The sequence below is a fragment of the Papaver somniferum genome, unplaced genomic scaffold (assembly GCF_003573695.1).
Source record: "Papaver somniferum cultivar HN1 unplaced genomic scaffold, ASM357369v1 unplaced-scaffold_107, whole genome shotgun sequence".
In the NCBI taxonomy this organism is placed as follows: Eukaryota; Viridiplantae; Streptophyta; class Magnoliopsida; order Ranunculales; family Papaveraceae; genus Papaver; species Papaver somniferum.
This window is the reverse complement of record NW_020619603.1, coordinates 503,260-520,587: the sequence shown is the minus strand read 5'-3', so window position 1 is coordinate 520,587 and position 17,328 is coordinate 503,260. Positions and strand designations below refer to the sequence as shown.

The 17,328-nt window shown below is 34.8% G+C and overlaps 1 protein-coding gene across 2 annotated transcripts; it reads right to left on the bottom strand.

Moving 5' to 3' along the window:
• Positions 1-9,796: 9,796 nt before the first annotated feature.
• Positions 9,797-14,228, bottom strand: LOC113328397 (galactokinase-like). 2 transcript variants are annotated; one of them, XM_026575511.1, is made up of 13 exons: positions 13,924-14,228; positions 13,114-13,301; positions 12,910-12,956; positions 12,729-12,823; positions 12,527-12,654; positions 12,384-12,452; positions 11,852-12,037; positions 11,618-11,752; positions 11,200-11,334; positions 10,953-11,023; positions 10,594-10,671; positions 10,299-10,440; positions 9,797-10,118 (listed from the first exon to the last, which is right to left on the bottom strand). In XM_026575511.1, the coding sequence occupies exons 1-13, from the start codon at positions 14,090-14,092 to the stop codon at positions 10,008-10,010; spliced, it is 1,554 nt and encodes a 517-aa protein (XP_026431296.1). In that variant the 5' UTR covers positions 14,093-14,228; the 3' UTR covers positions 9,797-10,007. The 2 variants fall into 2 exon arrangements, with proteins under 2 accessions (XP_026431296.1, XP_026431297.1); XM_026575512.1 differs by having other exon boundaries at positions 12,527-12,609; positions 13,924-14,226.
• Between the last annotated feature and the right edge of the window lie 3,100 nt (positions 14,229-17,328).

The window sequence follows — 17,328 nt, the reverse complement described above, 5'->3', positions numbered from 1 at the left end:
TCCAGATATTTGTCTCCTTTGTTCAATCTTAAAGTAATACGACGCCCAAAATATACTTTGCATTTAGGTTAATCGCCTTAATTGTCAGTAGAATTTTTGAATTAAAAAGCTTTTTCATTGCTATGTATGCTTACTAACATAATGAACCTCCTCTTTATGTTAAAGTTAATGTTTGATTTCACAAAAATGCAGAGATGGCGAAGGTGTCAAATAACTCGACACCAAATAAATGGCTACCCGAAAGTGGATAAAAATAGGATAAACATGACAGTATGAAGAGAGTCAGGGAGGCGTCTACCATGTTATGAAGAAACTGATTTCAGGTTCGCATCTATCGGGGCCATATCATCAGAATTTACTCCCATAACCAAATTTGAAATGAAATGGAATCAGTTGTTCAGGATGTTGAGGTTGTGGATGCACTAACGAAGGATGGTGCGAGACTTTTAGAACTCAACATGGTATATGGCTTATCAGGTTGTGAAAACATGCAAATGGTTTTTTTTTTTTTTTTTGATGATTCTCTGCACTTTCTTTGTCTTTCAGTTTGATGCGCGTTAGTCATATTAGTGTAGCTAACAGATCATTCTTTGTCGTAAGTCACTAATCTCCTTTATTGTGTTTTGAAGCAAGAAATAATGAGTATAAAAGTCTCTAGATCTCTTATGTTTTTCATTTGTACTAAGTCTATTCAAATATTTCGTAAGAGGTTCTTTAATACTAGACAATGTAATTTTGTGTTTCAAGCATGGCAAGGAAGATATCTTCAGTAGACTGTGATCTCCAGTTAAACGGTTGGGATCCCAATCCCATAACGAGTTGTTTACAATAATAAAATAACAAAATCCAAAAGAAATTTATTGATGTTGTTGAATAAGTTTTGCTCTGTTCTTATTGGCCATTAGGGTTTTAACACTGAAGATGAAGAAGAAATTTTGATTGGGAACTCAATAAACTTCTGAAACATCGGCAAACCATCTCTCATTATCTTCATCTCGCAAAGAAGAAGACTGACCCAACTAAATATAGAGAGTGAAAATAGGATGGATATGTACTGTGGAATATCTTGATCCCGGGACCTTATGAAACATGAACTAATGACCTGCGTGCTGAAAGAGAGAAAGACCATCCCTAACAGAACTGCATTAGTATTTTTACGTCTATAATAATTATGTTGCTTTTTGAAGCTCATTGGATTGGAACTATAAATACTAATTCAACCTCGGTTAGATATTTTTGTAAGGAAAAAGAGAGGTCAATTTGTCTCTTTAATGTTAAGTGCGTAAGTTGTTATGTTATTTTCTACATATCTTATTGTTATTGTCTAATCTATAAACCATCTGTGTTGTTATTGGACATTGTATTGACGTAGGATTCATCAAACTATCTTCATTGTTGTGGTTGTATTTCGAGTTATTTTGCATCCAGAAGGGGGTCATATCAAGTGTGGCAGTGGTTTTGCTCTTATTGCATCTTCATGTCGTCGGATTATAGGGGACCTCTAACATAGTATGAAAGTTGTACACCACTAAAGTAGATTTTAATGTGCTGGATTGAAGTGGATGACTAAAGAAATGTTTACCACTAGCCTCATGTTCCAAACACGATAGCGCGCTGATTTATCTCGATACATGTTTATAGGCCGTCATGATCAACCTTTTTTTGAGCAATAAATGACATAATTATGGATCATAGCATAAACCTTTTATTAGGTAAGTTGAAGACATGATGAAAAAATTAATTATATAAAAAAAGGATTATATCTTTTATTTTGCTAGGGAGTTTCTTTAAAGAGCCACTGAAGTCACAAAAATTGTGTATCCATAGCTCCGTTTTTTCAACCCTCCAATCCTTTACAAACAAATACAAAATTTTATCAAAAAAGAGAAAAAGTTTGACTCTTTTATTTTTTGAAAATACCCTTTTTCTATTTATTTTATTCATATTCCGCTGGTAAATTTTAGGAATTGGAGCCAATCTGACTATATGGACAGAGATGAAGAGATGCATCCATCAAAGAAGTATACAAAATGAGTTATTTTATAGTGTCAAGCCTGGATGATGTTGTTTTTATTTTTTACATGGACTTACTGGATGGTATATATTACTGAAAATATTTAGCTGTGTATGTTATACGCCAACCATCCTAAACGGATGCGCAAATGGTATTCAAAGCACTTGCGCAAGAGTATTGTCTCAGATAGTCCGGTTAATATCTAAACTAATTATTTTTGTAGAATTTGTTCTCTTCACAAGCCTAAGTACCTAAGAATATTTGTTTGATTGTAGATTAATGGATAGAGGAATTCAAGCATTTCGGGCGACCATGACGATATGATTATAGACGCTTTAATGGATCCTGTGGAATCCACTATTAAACATTTGGATTCAACTTATATTGAAGCGTAACCTCCCTTATACATAATCTTTCGGCTTTATAGTTTCTTATATTTGTCCATATATAATTGCAGTTAACTATGTTTATATTTAGTGGCATGTAGGTCAGTTGTTAATGAAGATTTTAGATCAGCTAATTCTGATGAATTTTGTGGTATTTTAGATGATGAGGAGGACACGTAGCTACACATAGCATCGTAAACAAGAAAATAATCTACACTTATATGTTCATCATTATCTTAGTAAATGAATCGAAGAGAGGATCTCCGACTAATCCAAGGAGAATCTGACCTTTGCAAAATGTTTCCGCAAAGGAAAACTAATGCTCCTTGCACTGCGAGAGCCTCCTCAGGAACTGATGGATTTACTTGACAGAGACAAAGCCAAGTCAAGGTTTTCTAGAGATCCCATCCGAGAGTACAGAGTACAAAGCTTCGATTGGTTTTACCATCCTTGGTTGCACATTGGATAAGAGAGTTTTGAGGGGTAATGACCAAAAATTCATTGAAATTCACGGTGAGCTTCTGTCCAACACGAGAAAGGTACTACCCGACGAGGGTAAAGACCAAATTTATCAACAGTTGTATATATATGATCCTAATTAAGCCTTGAATGTTCTTGCGAAACGGAATCCCCTTAAACCAATTCAAAAAATTATTTCAAAACATAATGTATTTTGCACTAAATATTTTCAGGCACAAGAGATTCTGAGCAATGTCAATACGGCTGAACAAAATGTCAAATTCATCATGCACTATAAGGAAACTACAGAAGAAAGGCATTATAACCTGCCGACGGTTGTCGAAGTTTCAGTTATACTACCTGGAGACTGTTCTCAAAAGCCTAACTTCAAGGATATTATGCTTCATCAAAAGGGGAAAAATGGATTCAAATGTATTTCAAAGTGTCACCCTGCATACTTTCCCATGCATTACGTTAAACTCTTTCCGTACGGGGATATGAGTTTCCATCCTGATATTTCCTCTGCATTCCGTTTTATTCTTTTCATTCCGTCATATCAAACAGCTGGATCCGGACACAGGAAAACATATTAAGCAACATTTAACTCTAAAACCATTTCACAGTCCAGGCAAGTATTTTACCATCCTAAGAGAAAAAACAACGGTTTCATTAGGATGCTTGGGCGTCTGCAGAACAGAACCGCATGTATTATCTGAAGAAAATTAAGATAAATTGCGAGCAGGTTCATACAAAAATATAAAGGACCTACAAAATCTGGGCTAAATCCCGATGATGGAGGTAATTAAGCCATACTAACCAACGACTTTTATTGGTGGTCCCGGGAAAATGTATGATATTTATCAAGATTCAGTGGCCATTACACGGTTTAATCATCATCAAGATATCTTCCTTGCAATGACTGCGAATCCGCATTGGGCAGAAATTCGAGATGAACGTATACCTCATCAATATGTTTCGTGTTGTCCTGTTCTCATATGTGTGTTCGAGTAGAAGAGATCTGAATTAATGATATAAAGAAAGAACAAGAATATGTTCGGAAAAATAGGTGCTCATGTGTCACAATTGAATTTCAGAAACGTGGTTTACCTCAAATACATGATCTTATATTCGTGGATGGTCGTGAAAAAATTAAGATGGTTGAACAGGTTGACAAATTCGTGCGTGCCATATTTCCGGATGAAAAAACCGATCCAGTTTATTTGAGACCGTTATGAAATGCATGGTACATAGTCCATGTGGTGTGGACTCCATGCACATGACGAATGGAAAATGCGTCTGAGGATATCCGAAGAAACATACTGATAGTATAAGTATGGATGAAAGTGGATATCCAATATTTCTTCTCCGCTACAATGGAGATGAGGTGATTGTCCGCAGGGGATACAACGAGAACAAAACAAATGTTGTGTCGTACAACCCTTTGTCTAGGATGTTCAACTGCCACATTAATATTGAGATCTGTGAGGGTGTAAGGTCCATTAAATACATACACAAAGATATCTAGATAGGTCATGATCGTGTAACACTAATTATTTGTAAATGTGATGAGGTGCAACAGTACATCGATGCAAGGTATATTGGGTCACCTGAGGCTGAGTAAAATAAAGTATTTTGTTACATTAACTAAGTTGTATTCATTTTAAATGTACTTTTACGAAGAAATAAAGTATGTAAACTTAAGACTAAAATGAGAGGTTGAGTCGGGGCCGTAAGGACACGATATTTATACGCCCCTAATGTTCAGTAAAAAATTATACAACTCATCTATTAACACGTGACAGTAAAATACTGGAAGCTTGATTACTGGGGAAATTAAGGTGTCAGAGAAGATTCAAAGCCTAATGAAGGTCCATATGCAAAAGAACTACGTAGACATCTTTACAACTTAACAAAATAAAATAAAGGCAATTTTTGTTTTCAAATATATTATTTTAATTAAACAAGAAAATACTAAAACAAATAGATAAAGAAGTAATCTCATTCCTTGAAAAACAAGTAATGGAACATATATATAGAGATCGTATATAAGATGCTTCGGAAAAAATAAAAATAAATAAATAAATAAATAAATAAATAAGAGTTTTTTTTCCTCAAACAATGGATTCAAAAAGCAAATAGAAGAATTTGGGAGATATTATTACAAAGATGAACATATAGTAAAAAGAAAGATAAGAATGTGTGATCTTAACGCTCAAAGAACATCTATAGAAAAAACATAGTATAAACATGGATAGAATTTGGGATCGAGAATTAATGAAAATGTGCAAAGAAGGTCTTATAGTGTGTAAACTGAAGAAAAGGTTTAAGAAGTCGAGAACAATTCAAAGATATATAGATTTAGTTTTGGGTTAAACTACTAGCAGAAGTCAAATAGGATTAAAAGGTAATGTCATGGTACATTTTACATTAAACAATAAGGTTGTATTGGTCATGTCTTCTTTTGATCAACATATATTACTGCTTTGTTATTTTGGTTGAGTGTGACATATGTACCAGTGCATACTACAATAAGTACAAATATGTAACTAAGAATTTTAATTTATCATTTTAGATTATTACTTTACTCTTTTATAAGGGTTAAATCTTTTTGTTTGCAATTTAGTTAATGAGTTTTTACAAAAATTTATATAGAATCATATTCATAAACAATTCTTTTTGCAGTCCTAAACTAAAAGGTAGGTATTGACTTCTTTTCTTTTTTTTTGGTTATTTGTTGTCATATCGTTAATTTTAAAGCCTTTTAACCACTCTTAGTTTGTTGAAGGAATATGATCTATTTTTTATTTTTCAATCGGAGTTCAACACAAAGTGCTGTCATATGCACCTTTAAATATGCAGTTAAAATTCACAGTATATGTCGCATGATCATAGGTTTAATATAAAGAGTAACTATAATAATATCATTTACTAGCAACACGGGCTCATCATAATTCAATTTCAAATTGTAGGTTGGGAATTAGGAGAAGTGTCGAACAAGGTTTATAGTGAGAAACTTATGTTGGTTATTAGGTATAGTAGCATACGACATTACGAAATTAATTTCCACTTAATATGTGTACACCTCTAAGTTGGTGTACAAATCATGTATCAGGATGCGACATCAATGTTATTTTGTTATTTGCATGCCAGAACGTGTTCTGAATTCTAAGTTATAGTTAATGCACTACTTATGCTTTTAAGTGATTGATGGTTTTGTTTGAAGATGTATTTTTGCTGGAACTATGTATCTAATTTCTAGAAATGTGTATCTAAAGTATGTGCACTTAACTAAAAAGAGAGGTTGAGCCGGGGCCGTAAGGCCCCGGTGATACCTAGTATATATTTATATAGGGAAGAGGAAATCCTAAATACCTATAAGCATTCCTAAAATAAGTTGGACACTTATTTTCTGATCGTACGCGGTTTCCTTAATAAATTAAAGTCTCATGGCACCCATCGATGCCAACTCACGGCTGGCCATAGTTGTTGCTCCAAGTTATAGAAAAATTTCTTTATATAGCGTAATACGTAGGGCTTCGCATGGTTCGGTTCGGTATGGCGTTTTGCATAACCAAAACCGAAGTACTCGGTTTTTCAATATTAAGAACCAACGAAAACATTAAGTTTTCGGTTTCACTCGGTTTGATTCTTACTCGGTTCGGTTAAAAACCAAACGGTTTTGACTAACCGACAGATTTATAGATAACCTTTTACTTTGTTCAGTTTCTCATATCCGACGGGTTAAATTTTCACCCAGCCACACGAAACTGACAAAATTGAAACATATACAGTACATAAAGATTTGAAACATGTTAATACTAATACAAAGTAGATATCATCAGATTCAGACATAGCTAAAACAAAAACTTCGACCAATTGTGAGTAGCTATGGTTCCATGGAAGGTCACTGGCCTGGAAATACCCACTTTTCTGATCGTACTTGACGGAGAACGACATCAACACTTCACTAGATTCTTCAAGACAGTTGCAGGCAGCGGAATGGATCTAAGAAAAGTTACAACACCATTAGTTACATACACGGAAGTTACCTATTTTTCTTGATGAAGTAAGTTAAATATGAAGTTATCATTATCAACTTTGTAAATAATGAGAGAAATTTTGTAGAGCTTATTAAAATGGCCTTACTTCTTCACAAAGACTAGAGACACAAAGTACTACTACTGTTTTAAAGAAAACAAACAAGAAATTTTGAAGCCCAGCAAAGAGAGAAAATCCCAGGCTACAGAAAGAGATAGACAGAAATAAATTGAAGGAAAAGAAGTGAATGATATAGAGAGAGAATCTAAACTTACAATACAATTCAATCTTCTTCGTCTAAGGTGTTTGGATCAAGATCAACGAGCATCCGTAACCAGCTTTGCGTGCAAATCAACGCCTCAACTGTCCTAGGAAGCAATGAACTTCGATATGGATCAATAACGCGCCTTCCAGTACTGTTCTTCTTTCCCTAGAACTATGCGCATTAATGATTTTTCTAAGGATCAGCCTCTTACAATTTTGATTGATTCAGATTCCACTCATGATTTCCTTCATCCTGTATTAGCTAAGAGATGTGGTTATTCGCTGCAAGCTACAGATAATGCTTTATGTGTCACTGTTGGTGATGGCGGTCAACTTAATACACTGGGTACTTGCTTCACTGTTCCAATTCAAATGCAAGATTACACTTTTACTACTGACTTTCATATCTTACCAATTAGTGGATGTGATGCTGTTTTAGGAGTGCAATGGTTGCGAACTTTCGGAAAAATTTCTTGGGATTTTAACAAGTTGATTATGTGTTTCCATATTAATGGCGCAGACATTCAATTATTGGGTAATAATACTCCTTTTGTCATGCTTTTGGATAGTGTGTCCATGCAGCGTTTACTCAACACAGAATATTATGGTGTTTTTCTACAATTCTCTACACCAACTCTTTCCTCATTGAATGCTATAACAACTATACAACCGGAGCAGATTCCGAGGCAACGGAAGAGACTGGTATGGCTAGTACATCTTTTTCCATGAGTGATAATATGTGATTCCTTGTAAAATTAGTCTCCCACCAACCCAAAATATCAAACTGAACACCGGTAGGGCTCATTATCAGTTCACGTACTCCTCTAAATATAACTCCAACTCAGATTTCCCCTGCACAGTGCCATCCTCCTCATCTTCTATTGCTCTCTCTGCCATAAGACTAGCATAGGCAGAATCTTCATCATCATCAATTCCAGAAAATTGAGTAACTTCATCACCAACACTTGAAACAATTGACATGTTTTCATCACTTGGATAAATACTTTTGTACTCTTCAAAAAGATCTTCAAAATCAGTTCTCACAAAATTCCATAAGTAATTACGCAATGACGAACCCTTGATATCTAATGTATCAAGAATAAAATTCAAATTCAAACCTTTCATTTTGTTACCTGGATCAAGCAAAACAGCAATGAACATGAGAGAGTTGATTTTCTCATATTTTCCCCTATACTGATTAAACTTATCTTGCATTTTAACGCCAATACCAGAGAGAAATGGGTCTGGACTTTTTACACATGTTTTCACTGTTCTATGAATGACACATACATTAAACAGAACTCATGTGAAGTCACACATGTAAAATAAGAAAACTTGACAGTTAAATCATAGAATACCTTTAGAATTTTCCCAAATGATCTTGCATTGGCCCAATCTTCCAAATATGGTGCATGTACAGGAGGTGGAGGAGGGGCTCTCTTCTTGCCTTTATTTTGATTTCTTGAAGAATTCATATCAGTTGCAGAGGTACAAGCTTCTTCCATATCAATATCACCAACAACAACACTAGAAGTAGAAAATACCGGAGGAATGAAACTTTCTTTGAAACAAAATTTCTTTTTGAAAGCCCTACCATCTCATGCTAGATGTCGATACCAGATGGACTTCAACTTACTTCAAAGCTTTTGAAAGCCCTATCATCAAGTAAGTTGAATTTCATCTGGTATCGACATCTAAAACTAAAGCCTTTTTGCAATCTATCTTTTCAAGAGCAGCACAATCCACAAATTTATTCAACCTAGCAGGGGAACTCATAACATACTTGACCACTATCCTTATTCTCTTAATAGCCATGTGATACTCTCCCAAGCCAGCATTCACAACAAGTGCAAGCACATGAGCAGCACATCTAACTTGCAAATGTTGGAATATCAGCACATCTAAGTGGAAGGGTTAACACGCCGTCACTTCCTAACTGCAGCTTATACATTATGAGTATAATCTATATAGACCACAAAAATGGGTATCTCCCCTAAATTCGATTATCAATAATAATCTATATAGAACATGAAAACATGAGCAAGATGTCAACAACAGCATCATATAATATGAAACATCAAAATCAGCACTATTGATTTCTGACCTAGTTCTATGTTTACTAAATAAATTGACCTAATTAAGCATAACCCAGTTCATATTACTATGTAAATCAGCAAAAATGAACCCTAATTTTGAAATATCCCCCGAAAAATTTAACATCACAAAACCCTAATTTGCAGATTCGTAAAATCAAATCTTCCTCATAATATCAAAACGTATTCAAACCTAACACTCATAGTCATAGTATCACAATCTTTGAAGAAATAATCATAATCTTTGAAGAAATAAGATAGAATGAAACATTCAATACCTTTATAATATCTAAAGTAACTTAGTCTTAGCTTGATTAAACTTGAAGAAGAAGAAGAAGGGAAGAAGAAGTTGCGGAACTTTACTAGTTAATTTTAGAGTGGTGGTGTGACTGCTGTCATTGGTGCTCAAGCTCGACTGCTATAGTTCCGGTTATACAATACAGTCCTGGTTTCCCCCCCTTAACCAAAAAGGTACCTCCTTTTAGCACCTGTACAATTTTTAATACCTTTCCTTGTCATCGAACCACCACCAGGATTGTGTATTTGGGTCCTTTGATATGTGAGGTTGTACCATAATATTTTACAACTTTTTATATATTTTATTGAACTTGGGAAAAAAATTGTATGTTCAACGATTGAACACTGAAAAACCAGAAGAAAATAGATAGTTCTCTTTACAAGACGATGTTGTAATATTAGCCTACTCCCCAATGTAAGGACATTGATGTATATGCAACATTTACAGATGGAGGACTACACCTTGAGTATTGCAGCTCCACTTGATGGATTGGAGGCAAACACATAAAGTCCGAGCTCGTTCTTGTTGATTACTCCCTTATCGATCCTTGATTGGTAGAATTGTTCCTGAAATACAAAAAGATCAGTTAGTAGCATGACTAGATCGTTAAAAGAACAACCCTTTCAGAAATAGTCACTGAAACACAAAGAATATAATCAATTCATGACTATATGGAAAAATGTTAAAAGGTAAAATCTTAATAGTAACATGGGCAATTTCTAGTAATGCAAGATGGTTGTACTAACTTTCAAATTGAGAATGAATTGTGGAACAATGTTCTCTTTAACCAAAGCTACTGCACAACCACCCCATCCAGCTCCAGTTAGCCTTGCCCCAAGTGCGCCATTGTCCCGGCAAACTTTTACTAGCTCTTCCAACTCTGGGCAACTAAGGAATTGGGAAAAAGAGATGACAAAAAACACTTAAGAAATTAGATAGCATTATACGACTAGAAGAATCTTTCAGGTAGATGTGTGAAGATACATCAATACTATACGTATCTATATGAATCACGTAAACAAGAGCGAACCATTAGAATACCTGCATTCGTACAAGACACTGCAGCTGTGATGGCTATCATTCATCAAATCACCAAGCTTTTGTAGCATCTCCTCGTCACTAGAAAACCAAATTTAGCAGCAGTTAAATTTAAGGAAACTTAAAGACTACTAGTCTTGTCAAATTATGTTTTTCTTATTACTTATTCCAGATTCAAAAAGAACATGACAGGATAGAAGAAAGAAAAAACAGTTTCTTCTGTAAATCCACACCTAATCACCACATTTTCTATGGGACAGAGAAAACACTATTTGTTTTTTTTATCAAATAAGCACCAGTGTGCAAATGGGTTGGCATATAAAATGATGTTAAAGCATAGCACATTTACAAGGTGGACGCACCTTAGTTTTGATAATACAGTTTCCTTGAAAGCATAGACACGCTTAGCTTCTGAGTATACGTGAGATGCCCGCTGCAACAGATATGTACACAAAACTCAAAAACGACAGCAAGAAACAAAACTCATACAAATTTCTACATCATAAAAGCAGTAAGTAGCAATTAACTTCTACTTTACTTTTCTGGACAAGCAAACCCAGATCCATTGTCATTGAATACATGATGGTTAAATTGTGTCGAAAGAATTACCTGGAACAATTTGAAGTGCTTTGCGGCCTTGAGAACATCCAGTGAAGATGATGAACTAGAAAAGACTGATTCCAGATTTTCCTGTATGATCTCTTGAATGTCTTCAGCTGTATAAGGCTCTTCCTTCAAAAATTCCTGTCAAGAATGAAGAGAATTTGACTTACAATAGTAACTGGAAAGAAATATAACTTGAACTGAAAGAAAAACTTTGACAACGTATTGCCCTTTAATCTTTCAAAATAAGCGGACGCCATAAAACCCATAGAGCCTTCAGTCGGATTTCTTAAGTATCATAAACCCATAGCGCAAGCAAGCTTTATACGATCACACAAATGTAACAGACAGAGAATTTCCTCTTGCAAATCCTTGAATAGTGGCATTATTCATAAGCCTAAGCAGAGAGAAAGCATATGGATACCTTGACAGCAAGGACAGGGTTAGAAGAGCCACGACTGTCAGCATATGAAACGCATAAACCCTCAACATCAGATAGAGTTTTCACTTTGGAGAGTGCTTCCTCTGGTTTCATTCCTAGCTTTATACCAAGGACAATCTGCAATTTTTCAGAAACCATCGAAACAACTTCTATTATACTTTAGATTTTGGAGAATAGCAGCAGAAGCAGTTTGAAGAAAAAACGGTAAAAACTCACTGATGCTAGACGACACTCAACAACTCGATTATTATAATTTGTTGCTGCAGTTACTGCTTTTTGAGACTCTGCCAATGAATGAGCTATCACAAAAGTCCCACCAGCAGGAAGTTGCACATCAGTGGCATGGATAGGGTTAAAATCAATCAATGCTGCAAATCCAGATTTGGCCATTACGGAGATTGCCTGCCAGAAAAGAAAGATCAGCTTGCATCCAGGATGAATTAACTGACAGAGGACTATACTTAAGATACAAGTAAGCTTATTACAGCCGATAAGGGTGCTTAACTCATACCCTTAACTTATAACAGAATACATATAATGTAGTGCAACAAGCGGTGTAAGACTACGTGGCATATTTTTGCTTAGGGATGACAAAATCAATCTACACAAAAGCAAGCAACCAATAGATGGGGTCCAATTGATGTCTTACAACTGAACTTTATAGTAACTATATAAAGTTACTGTAACTGTAACGGAAGATGCTAGAAAAAACGAGCATAATAGCAGTATCAGAGTGAGTTTATCATACCTGGTCCATCCCCCCAGATTGTGTCCCAATATGGCGCTCGCATTCACATGTAAGCTGCGCTATCTCTTTCTGTAAAATGGAATCAATTAGCATCTACACAAGACATACTAAAATAAAATGGCAAAGGTTTGAGTTCAGGATACCTTAGGGAAATTCACGTCAAAAACAGCCATCAATGCAATGGTTGAGGAACACACAAATGCTGCTGAGCTTGATAATCCAGATCCTGGGTAGAAATTGCTAAAAAGTTTAAACTTTTCCTGTACATGTACTGTTATTAACCCGGTTTCAGCAAAATTGAACTATTTTAAAATAGCATGTAATAACTGAAAGTGCAGGGAAAACCTGTAGGCACAGTTCCATCTACTAGAACATCGAGACCAACTGGAACACCAACATCTACACCTTTTGATTTAGCAAATTCATGAAATCCTTTGTACCTGCAGACACATTGTACACAAGCAATTCAATATTTGTTGTCATCATCTGACTAGACTACGCAATCAGGAAAAAAAACTTTTCTTACCCACAAATAAAATAGTGTCCCCACTTGTGATTCTTCAAATCAATGTCCTGCAGGTAACCCATTGTTATTTACCTTTATTAAAGTACACAACGTAAACGCGTACAGAAAATGATACTAATCGGTCAAGGAACACCAATGTACACAAGAAATTTAGTATATGCTCGAATTATATTCCAAAATATGAAAAAGAAAAGAGATGTATACCTGTTCAGGATCAGCGGGATAAGTACACATAGCATACTTTTCCTCATTCAAATTAGCTATTCTAACTTGCTTGGGTGATTCGGAATCGTCGTGCTTACGAATGGCAATGATGGTATCTTGACGTATAGCCATTGGCAACACCGAGTATCCCTCATAATCAATATGTTCCCCAATCAAGTTCACTCTACCTGTATATATAGTACATTCAACAAATAGTTTAAACCTCAGCACATATTTCATTCAGAACACTAATATCAACCGACTCTAGCCAAAATAAACACACAAAAAATCAGAAGACAGAAAACTCAGCCACAATTTTCAACCCTCATAGCGACTCATCCTTATCCGAATCGATCAATTAGCTCAACGTACATAAGGCCTCTCTGTCTATCCAGGCATGAACAATTTTGGTTCAATTTCGTGTAACTGACTCTAAAGCTTCCGAGTCAGACATGGAAAACTGTAAACTTTAAATCGCAAATTATTCTAACATATCCACCATCATGGTGAAATTCATTTCATTCAAATCACAACACAAAAACATACCGAACCTAAAAATATCAATGATCAATTATCTCAGCAGTAAACATGCCCCACTCAGATACGAGTCAGAACCGAGTCAGAAACTGTAAACTTTAAACCCCAAATTCTGCTAGCATCTTCTTCACCATCATGATCAAATTCATTCAAATCACAGCACAATAAAAACTTCAAAAACCCAAAAATTTCCCAAATTCACATCACTTATCAAGCTCAGCATGATCGAAATCGAGACTTTAAACAATAAATTGATGGAAAAAAAGATCAAACCTGGAGATCGAGCAAAGACATCAGGCAGGTGACCAAAAACTTGTTGGAATTTAGATTTCAAATTATCATAACGAATTTGAACTTCTTCTAATTGAGATCCTCCGTCTCCGCCGTATACTGATTCAAGACTTGAAAATACTGGTACATTCTCACTGGTCGTAGTAGCCATTGAACTGAAAAAGGGATCAATGGAAAAAACAAAGAACTTCTTCTGAAAATTCAGTAAATAGAGCTGTTATAAATAAAAAAAAAATAATCAGAAGCGGATAATTAAACAATTATAATATGACTAAAATTCTAAGAATAAAAATTTAATTTATCTAATATATTTATTTTATAATAAGGATTATTTTAGTTGGATAAAGAGAGAAATTTACGGGTTTCGGATAATCTTTATCCCCAATCTAGTTGGACTCCGATATATATATATATATATATATATATATATAGGGTCCTCTTAACTTGTATACCCGTGTACATCTTAAGGTGCATTAAATTAACATTATTTTGCATTAGAAACAAGATTTGTTTGGGAACATGATTTGTTGTTTTTATTGCAAAAATTACCAATTTCTAGTAGAATAAGACAAAAAAACACAATTTCCAATACCATTAAACAATTATTTATTAAACCTTAACATGTACACGGATATACAAGTTAACATGACCCATATATATATATATATATCTGAATGATAGTTGGACTCTTAATCTACTTCAAACTGGGGAGCAGTCTTAGAAAATTTGAACCGTCCATACTCGCACCTGTCTTATTTGTCGGTACATTCTCATTCAAGAAGAAAATATGGAGTGAAATTATTTATTCGGAATTTTTGAGTAGAATTTTGATAATCCAGAATATATGAAGACTTCAATGGCCATGAATGCGATGACAAGGACATACATCAAGAATTCAATAAAATGGTAATTGTACTTCTTTGTTAAGCTATGTTGTGTTAGGCACTAGGCGGGTGATGCACCAAGCCTTTCGCCTAGGCGTCCGAGACAAAATTAAAAAAAAATAATAACGTAGAAATTTTGGTGGATAGACGTTCCTTGGACGATTCGTGTACCAAGAGTGCCTTTCACAACATATCTATTAAGTTCCTATCAATAAAGCCTATGTTATAAAATAATTGTTCTTGGGTGCTAGTTTTTTTTAAAGAGGTACATAAAAGAAAAGTGGGAATTGGATAAATACCCTTTCTTTTGACGGACCTTCATAAATATTCTTCGCGATCTTTATAAATATCCTCAATGGCATAATTGAAATTTTAATTAAAAACATAATTTTTGTAATCCCATTTTTAAACTTCCATCCCTTCTTCTTTATTTCTATCTAACGCATAAGAAAAATCTCCATTCCCTCCATCGCTCCCACCACCGCCATTATCTGCATCGCTCCTATCACCATCACCATCTCGATTGCCTCCACCACAAACAACACCACCACCTCCGTCACATTCGTGGTTATTATCAGTAGATCTATCAAATTAATTTTGGTTTGGTTTTGGTAGATGGAATATGAAGTTTACAGTTTACGAAGCATCGACCTAAGTTGATCCCAATTCAAAATTGTAAGTGGATAACCTAATTTCATCATATACTTAACTCCATATTAATTTTATTTTGATGTTGATATCGACTTGATTTTAGGTTCTCGATTAAAAGTTTTCTTTCTTCTCAATCGACAACCAACTCGAATTTCAGATCTATTTAATACAGATACAACTATTTTTAATAAAACGGGATCCGAAGATGATTTATTCGCTGCGTATTGATAATGACAAATTTGGATCTATAAGTAAAATATGATGTTGTTGTTAGATTTTGTTATTTGATTAGGGATTGGTTTGTGCCTGCACTTAAGGCACAATTTTAGTGGTAAATGTATTCAATCAGTAACTTTACTTATGATTTTGAAACCCCCTACAAGGATTTAGTTGCACAATCTCATAATGGCACTTGTAAGGCTACCTGTTTTCTTTTTGGAATGTTTTGTCGTGTGAATTTAATCTAAAAGTTACTTAAGCACTTTGCATTTTCCCTACAATAGAATTGGCTATACAAATTTAAGAAGTGTTAAAAAGATGGGGAAGTATATACGTATAAAGTCATACTGTAGAATTCCTATCGTTGTTTTCGTTCATCTACTGATCCACTGTCCACTGCTTCAAGCTTGTCATATGGTTTGATTTTTTATTTTAAATTCCAAGTAAAATATTGATGATACTATCAAATTTATTTCTAATTTCCATTAACACGTACAATATGCAAACATTGATGGTTTGGAGTAGGGGTGCACATACCCTTCCCATACCCGCCAACCCTACTCTACCCGTCAGTTTTTTAACCGTATCCTACCCCATCCACTATTTGGCGGGTAGAATGGCGGGTAAAGATTTTCTTAATCGCCAGTAAACGGGTAGGGTGGCGGGTAAAGCTCGAAATTATCCTACCCTACCAGCCTACCCGCCTATTTATACTATTGATCTCTGCCGTTGGTTTTCGTTTAATCTCTGCCGTTGATATTTATACTATGGATCTATGCCGTTGGTTTTCGTTTAATCTCTGCCGTTGGTTTTCGTTTTCCTCAACCTAAAAAGTAAAAACTAAAAACTGAATTCATTTCTCAAACCAGAAGACTCTCTACGCAGAGAAACTCCCAGAACGCAGAAGCATAATCAAATCAAAATCAAATTTGTTAACAGATCTCGTTTAGGACCCTTTAATCGGTTGATTCAAGGTAAGATCTAACTTCAAAGTTGATTTTGTTTCATTTTTTTTTGTGTGTTAAATTGATTGAAAAATCATAGGGTTTCATGCATGTTGCAGGATACGAGGAATCTGAGTTTGCAAAGCTAATGAAGGGTTTAGTGAGTGGTTCTTCCTCCTAATTTGAAATACAAACTAATTTTCAAAGGTATGAGTAAAACCCGGATTCCTTTTTTTACTTTCTTTCCCAGTTTACCTCTTATATCACAGATTTTTAATATTTATTTGAATCTTTTGATGCAGAGGGGTCAAATTGGAAACCTTGCATAGATAGAGCTAGAAGATAGAGAGAATGGGTATGCTTCTAACAATCCAATCCCAGTATCAGGTTTAGGGAGTAGTACAAATTCTCAAACAACCAAAAGAACAACAACAACTCCTAATAAGAAGCTTAAAAAAGAAACCCCACCTTCAGTTGGAGCACCTGTCAAGGTAAAAAATTTCATCTTTGCATGTCATCAAACTCTTTGTAATTAGTCTCATTAAGGATTTAGATTTCATAAACAGAGATTTTATTAGTGATTTTGATAATGAATCGATAGGTGAGGAAAGAAAAAATCGGAGAAAGAATTGCAGCATTGCAACAACTAGTCTCACCATTTGGAAAGGTATAATCAATTTTTATTTTAT

Bases quoted from the DNA above. Each gene is read 5' to 3' on its own strand.
- LOC113328397 (XM_026575511.1), bottom strand. From the start codon at position 14,092: ATGGCTACTACGACCAGTGAGAATGTACCAGTATTTTCAAGTCTTGAA. The intron at 11,753-11,851 runs GTGAGTTTTTAC...GAAAAATTGCAG, and splicing joins TTGAGTGTCGTCTAGCATCA to ATTGTCCTTGGTATAAAGCT. The intron at 11,024-11,199 runs GTAATTCTTTCG...TATCTGTTGCAG, and splicing joins AGCACTTCAAATTGTTCCAG to CGGGCATCTCACGTATACTC.